At 44.0% G+C, this 13,541-nt stretch overlaps 1 protein-coding gene across 2 annotated transcripts; it reads right to left on the reverse strand.

The window, feature by feature from the left end:
- Positions 1-232: 232 nt before the first annotated feature.
- SIRT7 (sirtuin 7) lies at positions 233-13,071 on the reverse strand. 2 transcript variants are annotated; one of them, XM_061615927.1, is made up of 10 exons: positions 12,577-13,071; positions 12,327-12,464; positions 9,453-9,557; positions 7,711-7,781; positions 7,494-7,566; positions 6,285-6,383; positions 5,965-6,201; positions 3,393-3,473; positions 2,472-2,578; positions 233-698 (listed from the first exon to the last, which is right to left on the reverse strand). In XM_061615927.1, the coding sequence occupies exons 1-10, from the start codon at positions 12,670-12,672 to the stop codon at positions 497-499; spliced, it is 1,209 nt and encodes a 402-aa protein (XP_061471911.1). In that variant the 5' UTR covers positions 12,673-13,071; the 3' UTR covers positions 233-496. The 2 variants fall into 2 exon arrangements, with proteins under 2 accessions (XP_061471911.1, XP_061471912.1); XM_061615928.1 differs by lacking the exon at positions 5,965-6,201 and having other exon boundaries at positions 12,577-13,070.
- Between the last annotated feature and the right edge of the window lie 470 nt (positions 13,072-13,541).

Genomic DNA, 13,541 nt, shown 5'->3' on the forward strand with positions numbered 1-13,541 from the left:
TGGGATTCCGTTTCCAATAGCACCCACCCATATGCTTCCAGTACAGTTGTGAGACACCCTAAAAACTACTTAAGAAAAGAATCTGGCACAATCATGCATCTTCCAAAACATAACCTCTGCTACATAAGCTATAACAGACCAATGCTCAGGCCCTGCATGCATACAGAAATAAGGTAGACATCAGCACTGCTATGATACAAATGTAGGAATATAATCTGTATACTACAAAATCCAACAACTACAGCCATTTTTTAAAGTAATATTTAATAATTGGCAGACCTGAGTATGAAACACCAACCTCTCCTTAGACACAGCAGGAACCAAGCTAGGCTTTGGCCTGTGTTTGCAAGCTGAGTAGTTCTACAAAACATCCATGAAAATAGCAGCTGTGTTTTTCCAGTTAGCCCAGCAATCCTGGTCAAATCCAGTGCAGATGTAATGTCTTATCCTGATTTTTGCAACTTCAGTTGGTCCTCAAGGTTAAAAAAAACCATTATCAAGAGGGTTTTTTTCTCTTAGTGCCTTTCGCACAGCCCCTGCCAAACCAGCCACCAGAAAGGGGACCTGCAGGCATCTGTTGTTGCTCTCCCAGCTGCACTTCATGAAGACTTGCTGGTGGGGCCACAGCTTTCCTGCTATGGCTGCCTTCTTCTTCAGGTCGCAGAGGAGTAGCTAAAGAGAAGATGGGATCCTTTGTTCTACAAATACAAATACGTATTGTTAAATTTACAACACTCCCAGAGAATTACCTACTGACAGCCATGAGGCCCAACCATCAAGGAAAAGATAATGGGCAGTATTCAAATAATTGTATGATAAATAATGTATAAGCAGAACAACTTCTGCTTGTGCAACAGGGCCTTTCCCCCTTTCCCGTGCCCTGTGCTGTCCCCAAATCTGCTCTGGACGATTAAGGAAACTCCCAGAACAGATTTAGCGAGCGTTTGGGGAGAGGAAACCTTTGCTCTGATGGAATGATTTCCTTAGCGCTATGTTGAACACAGCCCTATGTTTAGAAGCTTGCATGACATACCCAAGTAAAGGAGGGCAGGGCTGCACCATCGCCCTTACAATTGCAAGGACAGACTAATGTTCAGTGTGAATTTCTACCTTGGAATAAGCCATGCTTAAACCCTGTGCCACAGGGTTCTATCCTCTCTCCCATGCTATTTAACATTTATATGAAACCGCTGGGAGCCATCATCAGGAGTTTTGGGCTGCAGTGTCACCAATATGCGGATGACACGCAGCTCTATCTCTCATTTAAATCTTCACCAGAGTTGGCTGTGGATACCTTGTCCAAGTGCCTGGAGTCCGTAAGTGGATGGATGGGAGAGAACAGGCTGAAGCTGAACCCAGATAAGACTGAGGTATTACTAGTGGGGGACAAGGGAAGGTTGGGTGATTTTGACCTGATACTTAATGGGGTGAGTTTGCCCCTGAAGGACCAGGTCCGCAGTCTCGGGGTCATCTTGGACTCCCAGCTGTCTATGGAGGCTCAGGTTTCTGCAGTGAGCCAGGCAGCTTGGTACCAACTTCATCTAGTACAGAGGCTGCGACCCTATCTTCCCATACATCTGCTCCCATGAGTGATACATGCCCTGATCTCCTCTCGATTAGACTACTGTAATGCGCTCTACGTGGGGTTACCCTTGAAGACGGTCCGGAAACTCCAGCTGGTACAAAACGCGGCGGCACGCTTAATAAAGCAGACCCGCCGCCGCAATCATATCACCCCAGTGTTGATTGAATTACACTGGTTGCCAGTTGTATACCGGGCCCAATTCAAGGTGTTGGTTTTAACCTTTAAAACTCTATACGGTTCCGGCCCAGTTTATCTGAAGGAGTGCCTCCAGTATCACCAAATATGCTGCCAAACAAGATCAGCCTCACAGGACCTTCTCTCAGTCCCACCGACTAAGACAGCTAGGTTGGTGCGGACCAGGGAGAGGGCTTTTTCGATCGTGGCCCCCACCCTCTGGAACTTACTTCCCTTTGACCTTCGGCATGCCCCCTCCCTGTTGACTTTTCGCCGAGCCTTGAAGACCTGGCTCTTCAGGCAGGCCTATGGGATCTCTGGGGTGGGTTAAGTTTTACACTGTATTAATGTAAGATGGTCTTCAGACGAGATGTTATGATATTAATAATGTGATGATTATGTATATGAGCAGATTGTATTTTATATTGTATTTTATATTGTACGTCGCCCAGAGTGTCCGTTCAGTCGGACAGATGGGCGTCTGCTAAATAAAATTTTATTATTATTATATTATTATACACCACATTATGGAGCATTCAGAAGTTACCTTTAATTACAGTCCCTGTATATATGACATTTATAAGCATAGTCAAAAGCCTACCTTTAGAAAGATTTATAAATATATATATAGAACAATCTATATAAAAATATCAAAAGTGCAGTATTAGTATATGAGGATGCAATGCTGGAACCTAACATTCTCTTTGCTGACCTGTCATAGCAAGGGATGGGAAGTCCCAGCTCATCCATCAACAGCTTCATCACATCATCACATTTTCCATGAAGTTTCAGGGCTGCGAGATCATCCTTTGGTGTCCACTGTAAACAGCGCAGCAATACTGTTACTGAAGTGAACTGACTAAGCACTGCTACTATGCCAGATCCATACTGACTTCATATATCACTTCCTAGCTTTTTCACTTTGTTACTGCTGGGAGGAAGGGCGGGATATAAATTAAACAATAAATAAAATAATAAAAATGCTAGTAACACATTTGTTCCATGGCAAAGGAACAGCACTTCAACATAAACGTGAACAATGTGAACCTTTTAAATATGACAGTGTGGCTTCTTACAAAATTACTTTCAGCCAATGATAATCCAGAATCTACTGGCTGGCCTCTAGATACTTAAAAATGGAATGTAATTGGCTACACAGTTCTGCAGTTCAGCTCACTGGGAGGACGGGAAAAGCAAAGGGATGTAAAAAATGTGCACACATTAAAATCACCAGTAAAGGAAACAAGGCTCTCAAATGTGTACTCTAAAGATAGGGTGCATGTGTAACATTGTAGCAACACAACAGCAATCCTGTACAGATTCCAGTCATGTTCTCCAATATCATGAAAGTGTCATATGAATATGAAGCTGATCAGAACATTGGTCCCAAAAGGTCAACACTGTCTACTCTGAGTGGCAACAATTCTCCAAAGTCTCAAGCAGAGCCTTTTCCAGTCCTGCTGCCCAAGATCCCCTTCTTTTCACTGGATATACCAGGGATTGAGCCTGTGACCTTCTGCATACATTGTTCTGCTGCTAAACTATGGTTCTACCCTATAAACACAAATATATACACTGGTATATAACACCACAGCAAATTGCTCTGCCCATAAATGATAAGGCTCAAACTCACCTGGAGATTTACAATGTAGAGTTTAGGGCGATGTCTAGGTGGTTTGCTCATGCACCATAGGTGTGGATACTTTTTCAAAACCTATTCAGAGAAGGACAATACAATCAAAATGTCCATTAGTGCTAAAGGATGGAGGGAGCATCAAGCTTTGAGATACCTGGCAACAAGGTGCATCTTTAGTCATGTGTGAAGACTGTCTCCAATGCCTATTGCAGACTGCACAGAAAGGGTGGGGGGGAGAGTAGGAACTGCCTTCTAGTATTAATGCACAGTGTTCCAGGGTATTCTGGCTGCCAAGATTTTTGCATGATTCAGCATGTGTAGCAGAATTTCTATGGAATGCAAATGACCAGGAACCAGTAAGCATCTCAAGCATACGTTCTAAGTAATGGCAGACTACATTTAGTCTTTTGTTAAAATCTAAATGTTCATTATTTCTAGCCCAATAGAGCAGGATGTCCAAAATACCCAAACCCAAAAAACTTTTTCAGGTATTCCAACTTTCATATGCTTCATATAATTACCAGTCATATCATCTAGCTGTGGCCTCAGCTAGATGGAACACTTATAACACAAGTCTGTGCACGTTTCCTTAGAAGCAAGACCCAACAGGGCTTACTCCGAGGAAAGTGTGTTTAGGATTGCAGCCTGATCTGGTGAGAAACTTAAACACTTTCCAGCTGATCAGAGCAATCCAAATCATGGGAAGCCAGCGGGGGGGGGGCAGTGGAGAAGGGGCTGGCGGGGGAAGCTCTGCAGCATCCACTCCCTATTCAGGGGCTGCTGGGCTGCTGAATGCTGGCTCAGTTGGGAGCCATGTGCAGGGGCCAGAAAAGCAAAAGCCGGCTCCCATGAATATCCCTACCAGGGAGTAAGCACTCCTCATTGAGCACCACTGAAATTATTTTACTTCACCAGTCTACTGCCCAGTGGAAATTCTGCATGGATCAGGACCCAAGGGAGCGCTCCAAACAGGAAGAGGATGACGTGTAAGTCCCCCCCTCAAGCTCCTCTTCTGCCACGTCTCCAGAATGCTCCATTTTCAGGCCTTCCACTGGCCCTCCATTTGCCGAGCTGGATGTCCCTGGCAGACCCCTGACTGAACCAGCAGGGTCCTGGCTGTGGCGGTGCGGCTCAGCCAGGGCAACAGGCTTCTGCCAGCAGAGTCCAGCAGCACCAGAAGCCTGCCAGCTGTGCCAGGGGTCCACCACTTCCAACTCCCCCTAGCCCGGTGCAAATACAAGTTGGATTGCGCCCTTAAATATTTTCTTCAAAAGACCATATACTGTAATATGGGGTTGGATGGGGAGAAGCAAAAGAGTGAGCAGAACATGATCTTCTTTTAGAATATTGTTCAATTCCTGATGGATCTCCAAGTAACTGCTAGTCCCTTGGATTATTGCAAAGAATGCTGGATTAGATGCATCTTGCTCTGATCAGGCACAGCATTTCTTGTGTTCTTTAGCAAGTCTCAGGATCCAACACAGATAAAAGTTTTATTTTAACCCAAATATGCCTTCTAGATCTATAAAATGATTTTTAAAAGTACTGAACTACTCAACTACACTATGAGATCAATTTGGAAATCCTTTAGTTCATTCTTAACAGTTCCTGCTGACATAATCTCATTTACATAAAAAGGCAAAAAGTAACATGATGGGATAATAGAGATTGTTTATCTGGCAACTTTAAAAAGAATATTCTGAGTTATATATATGAACCACAACTGTATCTTTATTTTCTAATTGGAAGGGGAAAATGCAAGCCAATACACTTGAACAGACCAAGTTGCTTTATGAAATTATTGCTTTTTCAAATTTAATTTTTTAAAAACAGCTTTCTTTCTCTGACCAGATATTTGACATGTGTTTCCATAACCTTCCCCCAGACATATACAACTTAAGGATGGAAAACGGAATATCGGTGGACAGCAAAAGAGATTTAAAGATGTTCTCAAAGCTAATCTAAAAAAATGTAACATAAGCATCGAGAACTGGGAAGCCTTGGCCATGAGCTTCCCAATTGGAGGTCGGCCATTATCAAAGGTGCTATGGACTTTGAAGAAGCACGAGTACAGGGCGAAAGGGACAAACGAGCTAAGCGGAAGGCACGTCAAGCAAATCCTCATTGTGACTATCTTCCATCTGGAAACCTATGTCCTCACTGTGGGAGGCTATGTGGATCCAGAATTGGCCTCCACAGTCACATACAGACCCACTGTTAAAGACCTTATCCTGGAAGACAATCTTACTCGGCCACGAGTGATCGCCAATGAATGAATGAATGAATATAGCAAATGATACAGGAAAAATAAAGGATTCTAATGTTACATTTCTAAGGAGCTCCAAAGTTTGCATTGGGGAGGATGGGAAATACATATTTATTTGTGAGCATGTTGCAGCAACTTCTATTTTTGAAAACAAATATTGTTTTGAAGACTGAAATCTCAATTTGCTGACCTCTGTTTTTCAGAACTTCCCTTTCTAAGATCACTCTAGAATTATTGCGAACAAATCCATTACAGAATACAAGACAGTCATACATCTACCAAAGATATTCTCTCTTGCTTTACCTTCAAGCTAGACCCCAGGCAAAGGATCACATCTGCTTTGCTTGCAGCTTTTATTGCTGCCTCCCAGTTCAAGGGCTGCTGCAAGATGCCCTTCTCCCCAAAGTGTACAATTGTATCTCTTAGCTGTGCCCCACATTTGTAGCATACTCTGCCGGTATGGTGCTTGTGCAGGGCTGTGCGCTCCGTCACATCAAACATTCGCACATATTCACAATTGGGTGTACAGGATGTGCAAACCTAATTTTGGATGGAAACAGAGAATCTGTTGGTACTCTCTATGATACTAAGGTACATTAACCACACTCTCTGCAAGTGCTCACCTCTATATACATATTTCCATGCAGCTCAGAAAGGGCTTCTTGAGGGAGCCCACTGCGCAAGTGGAGTCCATCACAGTTTTGTGATACCACATGCTGCACCTAAAAGGGAAAGGATTGTTGAGAATGGAGACAATACGCTGGAGAGTTAAAAACAAGGCACTTCCCTCTTTCCCTTTATCAATACCCAAGATAAGACTGACAACATTGCATTTTACACAGCCAACCCTCCCCTCCTTTTGTCACTTCTGACTGGTAGGAGATATAACTTATTGACAGAAGTGTAGAGACAGTGGCTAAGTCTGGTTGCCTGACAAAGTGTGCGTGGACAATAACTTCATCAGGAATCAGCACCATATCCCATCCCTATTTGAGATTCCTGTTAATGAAAGTACCACAGTTAATGACAGAGGATGGTATTCAATGCTAGTCCTACTCAGATTAGACTCACTGAAGGTAATAGACATGATTACCTTAGAGTCATTCATTTGGGTCTGCTCTGGGTAGGATTTGGTTGAATACAACCCAAAGCCTTGCACAGCCTTGCATTCACAATGTGAGAATGTCACCAAATTGTGTGGTGGTGCAGCCTGGCACTGAATACAGAATTTCCTGATTTAGGAACTTGCTTTCTAAAAGCAGTCATCAGGTGAAGCAGTGCACCAAAATTAATGTTAGGCATTTGCAGCCCATGTGCAGCATTATTTCCATGGTGCCAACCATGTACACTGTCATATTGCAGTCTTTTAAAGGAACCTAGAAAGTATAGTGTGCGCCAAGTAGCCTATGAATCTCACATACCACGAATCTGTTAATTCTTCATGGATTATTGGCTGCCTTTAAAAGCCAGTAATAGCTATTTATGTGCTATCACCCCAACCTACAATTCCACCCAGTACAGGGGCCAAGTGCCAAACTGGGAGGTTCATTTTCAGACTCATAAGCACAGCCTGTATCAAGTAAGCAAAGACTATCTACTTCTCTACCACTCTAATCCCCATGTCCCTGTTTCTCTTTGGTCTAACAATAAAGTATGAGAACAGGAGGGGCAGGGAAGAGTGGTGTATATGCAGTGGCCTGATCCCCTGCATTTAGAGGCTCTCCATATTAATATCTTAGTATCAATTTCATAATACATACAACAGCTATGTCCCCACAGGTGCCATCTCATTTTAGCCCCAGGAGTACAGGATTGACTAATAAGGGTCTTACCAGTTTGTGCTTGTGCAAACAGGCAATGCTCATGTGGGTGAGTGTGGGCTCTGCCTCACTCAGATCCACAGCCCTGACAAGTGGAAAGAGAGAGGAAAAATGAATGTGTTAAATAACAGTAGTCAGTCCTATATGTCCTAGCAGGACCTTCTTCTAGGAGTCAGGAATGGTCTCCCAACCAATCCTCAAAGCACAAGAAAAGCCAACATCCGATTACCTGATACTCCTCCCTTTCTGCAGCATTGTCCACACCCCATTAGGGCCTCTGTAATCAGGAATTGAAGCTGCCTGTGTAACCAGGAGACACGAGAAAAGGGACCTTCAAGAACACACAGCCTCATTCATCCACATTCATCACCATCTCTGTCTGCCACTTCCTAAAGGCCTGCCAACCCCCACAGCCTCCTGCTTAGATTCCTCCACACAGCTACCATCATCCAAAAATGAAGCTATTCCACCAGCCAACTTAAACCATCCTGAATTCTGCCTGAGATATAGCTTCAACATTTTCCTCCATTCAGAGAAATCCTATTTCCAACTTTTTCCTAGGACACTTAAGTGTAAGCTACATGTTATGCTGCTCACATGGCAAACACATGATTAATCTGCTCTGCTCTTCTGCCTTCCAAACTGCTAAGACAGAGCAGTTGCACAACATAACGAAAGGGAAAGGCCCAGCCAGCCAAACAGCTCCTTTCGTCTGTTAAGCAACTGCTTTGCCAAGGGCAAGTCTGATAAAATGCTCCTTTCTTCCCAAGAACATGGGACAGCAAGAACTTTACAACTCTCCAGCTTTCCGTTTAAGGACAGCTTCTGAAGAGTCTTCTGTATTCTAAATTTGAAGAGCTAAGCTCCTTAACATTAAGCAGCATAGCATGTAGACTGGTTCTTAGGGGAGCATACAGAATGCTAGTTGTTTTTGTCAGTTCCCAGGATGCAAAATGATGATTGATTGATTGATTTATATCCTGCCCTTCCTCCCGGCAGGAGCCCAGGGCAGCAGTATAAAAACTGGTGTCCCTTGAACTTATTTGGAATACCACCTAATTATTATCCTGAGTAATTCTAACAAAATCTCTTCTATGAGGAGACCTTACTCTTTCTCAAAGGGTGTCAGGCAACTAACTATCCAGTGTATAGTTAAATGAAAGTCACAACCTGAGATGCCAGAATTCCCACCCAACCAGTTAACAGTGCTTTCCCAGGAGATGCTGAAATCGATATTTCATGCCTCTCCACAGTGATGTCACCACCACTGGTGTTTTGCACGCAAAACACGTCAGGTTCAACTGGGCTGGAAAAGATTCCTGTCTGAAATGCTAACAAGCCACTGCCAATCAGTATAGGCAATAATGAGCTAGACAGACCAATAGGATGATTGGCTAACAGGCAGCTAACCATTTTCCTGTATACATTTTAAACAGTTGTTTCATTATCTCAATATCCACACTTCCCATACTTTACTTTGGGAGTGCCTCTTTCTACCCCACTCCCATACAAGGAAGCGATTATGATACTGTAATGAACCATTTTCATAAGTCAGAACAACTTTTTCAATCTCGCTTGTGAAATTGGCCCATCTCTCATCAAGAGTCACATGCTACATATTATGCACACCACAAGAGAGCAGTCTGGCTCTTCCTGTTCTGCCAAATCTCCCACCAACAGGCAGGGAGCACTGGAGGGGGATAACAATCAAACATGCATGGATGAAGAAGCTGACTTTATTTTTGCTTACCTCTCTCATTAACAGCTAATTGTCCCTAGGAGGGAACAAAAGTAGTTTGAATGCAGTTTCTTTTATATTAATCTGTCGGTGAGGGAGCCTACAGAATTCTCAGCAGTCAGAGCTGGCCTGCTCTTGCATGGCAAACATAATGTGTAGCCATGTGCTAAGAGATACAAATTACTATAGGATTTTGTCCCACAGGACTTTCAAAAAGTCACCCACAGTCTTACCGTACTGATGCCAGCTCCTGTATAAATGATGAGGTGCTTAGCTCCCTGCACAGCTGCAGAGAGCTTACTGACTTTTCTCTTCAACTCTTCAGGTTCATCACAAACCTAAGCATGCATGAATGAGGGATTGAAATAGTTTCCAAAGCACCATTTAAGCTAAACCCCATATAATTCTGATTACATAACAAGAACTTAGCCATGCTTTTTGTCTCTTCTCTTACCTCTTTATCTTTTGTCCTCACCCCTAGAAGTTTTGTAAAGGAGAAGTAGAGGGAAGAGCTTCAGTAGAAATGGCTTACAAGTCAGTGAGGGGACAGAAGAGGTATTATTGACAGGTGGGATGGGGGAACCAGGCAGCTCATCAAGAACAAGGAAAGAGCTAACAAGGACATTCATACTAAACATTTTAATTTCAAATGTGTTTTGGTGCAATGAAATTACTTTTAAATGTGAACCATATGAATTTTGGTTCATAGCATGAAGTTTTATTTGTAACGTCTGACAGTCAACCTACATACTACTCTCAGCATGTGAGAGCAGCTGACTCTCCTGCCAATGGAGAAAAAAAGCTCTCAGTCAAACATGCAAGGAAGGAAAAACTCACAGTTGGTCTGCTTATCTTTACTTACCCTTCTCCTCAGCATCTAGCTTCCCCTCCTTGTTAGGAGTAGGAAATCAGCCATGAAGGAAAGAGAGATATACAGATAATCTGGCAGTTCCTCCTTCCCTTACTGGCTTGAGATCAGCTTTATCTTTCTCTGCTGATCAGCAGGGGAGATCACAGAATTTTCAACAAACAGAGCCAGGCCACTCTCACATGGTAAGCTTAACACATAGAAATGTTCTTAAAACCCAAGCAGAACAAGATGTTTATTTACATCAGTTACAATAAATATAAGAGTCACTTCACAGCTTACTCTTTTAATACACAGACGTGATTGCCTATATAGTGTTTCATACTTTCCATGTAGGAAAAGCATAATATGAAAAGCCACCCTAGAAGAGCAGAGAAATATATTACGGACTATTACTCAGATTCATATGCAGATTTTTTATGCCCAACTAATGTTGCATAGTAGAAAAACAGTACAAATTTCTCCTATCTGTTAACAAGCAGTAAAAGGTGTGAAGACACATTTCTACAGTTTCAACATACATTTATTTCAAAATGCTATGGTACAGCATTCAGTGGTATAGTTATTGTAATACACTCTACATGGGACTGCCTTTCACGACAGATGAGAAAATTCAGCTGATCCAGAATGCAGCTCCCAAAGTCCTATTAGTGGCGAGGCAATCAGCTTCTACAACATCTCTATTATATCAAATGCATTGGTTGCTGATGTGTTTCCTAGCCCAATTTACTGCTTTTGATCTTTAAAGCCCTAAACAGTTTGGACCCAAGCTATTTATTGGGCCACCTGCACCCATATCATCTTGTCCATACTTAAAGCTCTGCTTTGGAGACTCTCCTGGTGTGCCCACCCCCAGGTCAGTACGTTGGGTATCCACGAGTGAGAAGTCCTTCTTTATAGTGGCCCCACAGCGTTAGAACTCCCTTCTATTAGGCCCATGTCAAATTACACTGCAGGCTTCTCAGAAAATTTTCTTTAAAAAATTGGATTTTGAAATGTGTTTATTATCTAAGTGATGGTGTGACTGGATTATGTTCTTCTCAACTCTATAAAAAACCTATGTGGAGCGTTAAATGATAGTTGTAAGATTTAAAATCCTACGAATATACACTAAATGTTGAGAAGTATTGATTTTAGAAAGCATGATTTCTCAAGCAAGTCAGATATTTCCCACTACATTCTGTTAGCTACCAGTGGTAGCTGAACAAACATAATTAGAATCATAGAATAGTAGAGCTGGAAAGGGCCTATAGGGCCATCAAGTCCACCCCCCTGCTCAGTGCAGGAATCCAAGTTAAAGCATATCTGAGAGATGGCTGTCCAGCTGCCTCTTGAAGGCCTCCAGTGTTGGAGAGGCCACCACCTCCCTAGGTAATTGGTTCCATTGTCAGTTAGGAAGTTTTTTCTGATGTTCCGTCAAATACTGGTTTCCTGTAACTTGAGCACATTATTCCGAGTCCTGTACTCTGGGATGATTGAGAAAAGATCCTGGCCCTCCTCTGTGTGGCAACCTTTCAAGAACTTGAAGAGTGCTATCATATCATCCCTCAGTCTTTTCTTCTCAAGGCTAAACATGCCCAGTTCCTTAAGTCTCTCCTCATGGGGCTTTGTTTCTAGTCTCCCAATCATCCTTGTTGCCCTTCTCTGATCCTGTTCCAATTTGTCTGCATCCCTTCTTAAAGTGTGGTGTCCAGAACTGGATGCAGTACTCAAAATGAGGCCTAAACAGTGCCAAATAGAGTACTAGTACTTCACATCATTTGGAAACTATGCTTCTGTTAATACAGCCTAAATAGCATTTGCCTTTTTGCACTCTTCTCGCACCTTTGGCACATTAATTTATAAAGGGGCAATTTTGGATGCTCCCTTCCTCCTCTCACTGGCTCACTTATTCATTCAGTCCCAGCAAAAAAGATGACAGCACTGCAGCACCTTCCAGCAGCAGTGGGAAAACTTTGGCACGCCAGATGTTGCTGAACTACACATCCCATCAGCCCCAGCTAGTATGGCCAATAGCCAGGGATGATGGCAACATCTGAAGCACCAAAGGTTCTGCACACCTGCCTCAAAAACTAGCAGAGGCATCGTGGCACAAGGTTTTGTAGGGCAGGGACCACTTAGGCTGCCACACGACTTTACTGCCGGCAACAAACTAACACGGCTGCCCCCTCGAGAAACTCTCCCTCGTACTCACTCGCGCTCGTTAACGCATCGAGGGCATAGCTAGAAGGGCACACACCTCCTCCAGGCGGCGCCGCAGCCTCTCTCGCTTCTTGCGAAGCCGCTCCAGGTCACGCACGATCTCCTGACAGCTAGACAGAAGCAGAGCCTCCTCGGGGCTCCGCTCAGCCGCAGGTTTGTGCAGGATCCGCGATACCTGGTGCCAAACGGAGAGAGAGACAGAGGAGATGATGGGGAAGGGGGCGTGCACCCAGGCCGCGGCACTACAGAGGGAACCAGCCTCGTAGCTCAGCCGCATATCCCCGTACCTGTATCCGTCGTTCTCGCTGCTCTTCTTGCCGGAGAAACTCGGCGCGAGCCGCCGCTTTCCTTTCCGAGCGACTCAAACTCCGACCAGCCGCCATAGTTTCGGTAGCTTCCGGGTACCAACCGGCCTTGCCGGTGGTTTCCACTATTTCCGCTTCCGGCCGCCCAGAGCAATGACGGAGGACGTTAGAGTGCTGCCATAGAGCTAGAACCTGCAAGCTCACCGCTACTATTCTTTATAAGGCAGGATAAAAGCCCAACTCGGTCCTTCCCGAAACTTCCGGTGAAAACCGGAACTAGTTTTCCACTCTAGATTCCAGTGTCAGGTATGTAGGGCTTTCATCATAGAGATGCCAAAAGGTAGAATGACGCCACTCCTCACCCCTCCCCTTTATCTCTCCTACAGAGGGACATGGCCAATGGCAGTTCTCTCCGCCTGCTGGGGGAAAGTCGTAGAGAATATCACTCCCGCCGATCGCGCTCAAGTTACCCTGTCCCCCTCCTCTTCCTTGGATCTTTCTGTTGGAATCTCGTTGCCCTGTGAAGCGGTTTCATGCGGGCACTGCGGTAGAAAGAGCTGTTGTAATCTTATTAGTTTATGTAAAGCCCATCACACTCAAGGGAAAGATTCGGGGCAGCAGCCGAATGACTTGTCCAGCGTAAGGCGCTCTGTCCATCTCTTATGTGATAAACTGTCAGATGTTCCTTAAATTCCAGGAAGCCTCGCCCATCCTTTGGTAGGGGCATACCTTCTTTTATTGCAGCAGAAATGAAGGCCCAATTTCGTAATCTGTACAAGTCAGTATATTTTACTGCTGCCAGTGCCACCCTCACTCTTATAAACTCTCCCTATTCTACCTGCAGAAGGCCCTAGCTTTAATCCCTCCTTCTGAAATGTTGGAGAGCTAATGCCAGACAGTAAAGACAATGGTGAACAAGAGACAGACTACTAATCTGACTCTGTATC

The sequence above is a fragment of the Rhineura floridana genome, chromosome 3 (assembly GCF_030035675.1).
Source record: "Rhineura floridana isolate rRhiFlo1 chromosome 3, rRhiFlo1.hap2, whole genome shotgun sequence".
In the NCBI taxonomy this organism is placed as follows: Eukaryota; Metazoa; Chordata; class Lepidosauria; order Squamata; family Rhineuridae; genus Rhineura; species Rhineura floridana.

What these genes read in the sequence shown, in the direction of transcription:
- SIRT7 (XM_061615927.1), bottom strand. Translation starts at nt 12,672, where the DNA reads ATGGCGGCTGGTCGGAGTTTGAGTCGCTCGGAAAGGAAAGCGGCGGCT. An exon ending in TGCGGCGCCGCCTGGAGGAG is followed by an intron (nt 9,558 to 12,326) that starts GTGTGTGCCCTT and finishes ATGCATGCTTAG; the next exon opens with GTTTGTGATGAACCTGAAGA. An exon ending in CCCATCCCTTGCTATGACAG is followed by an intron (nt 699 to 2,471) that starts GTCAGCAAAGAG and finishes TTGTATTTGTAG; the next exon opens with AACAAAGGATCCCATCTTCT.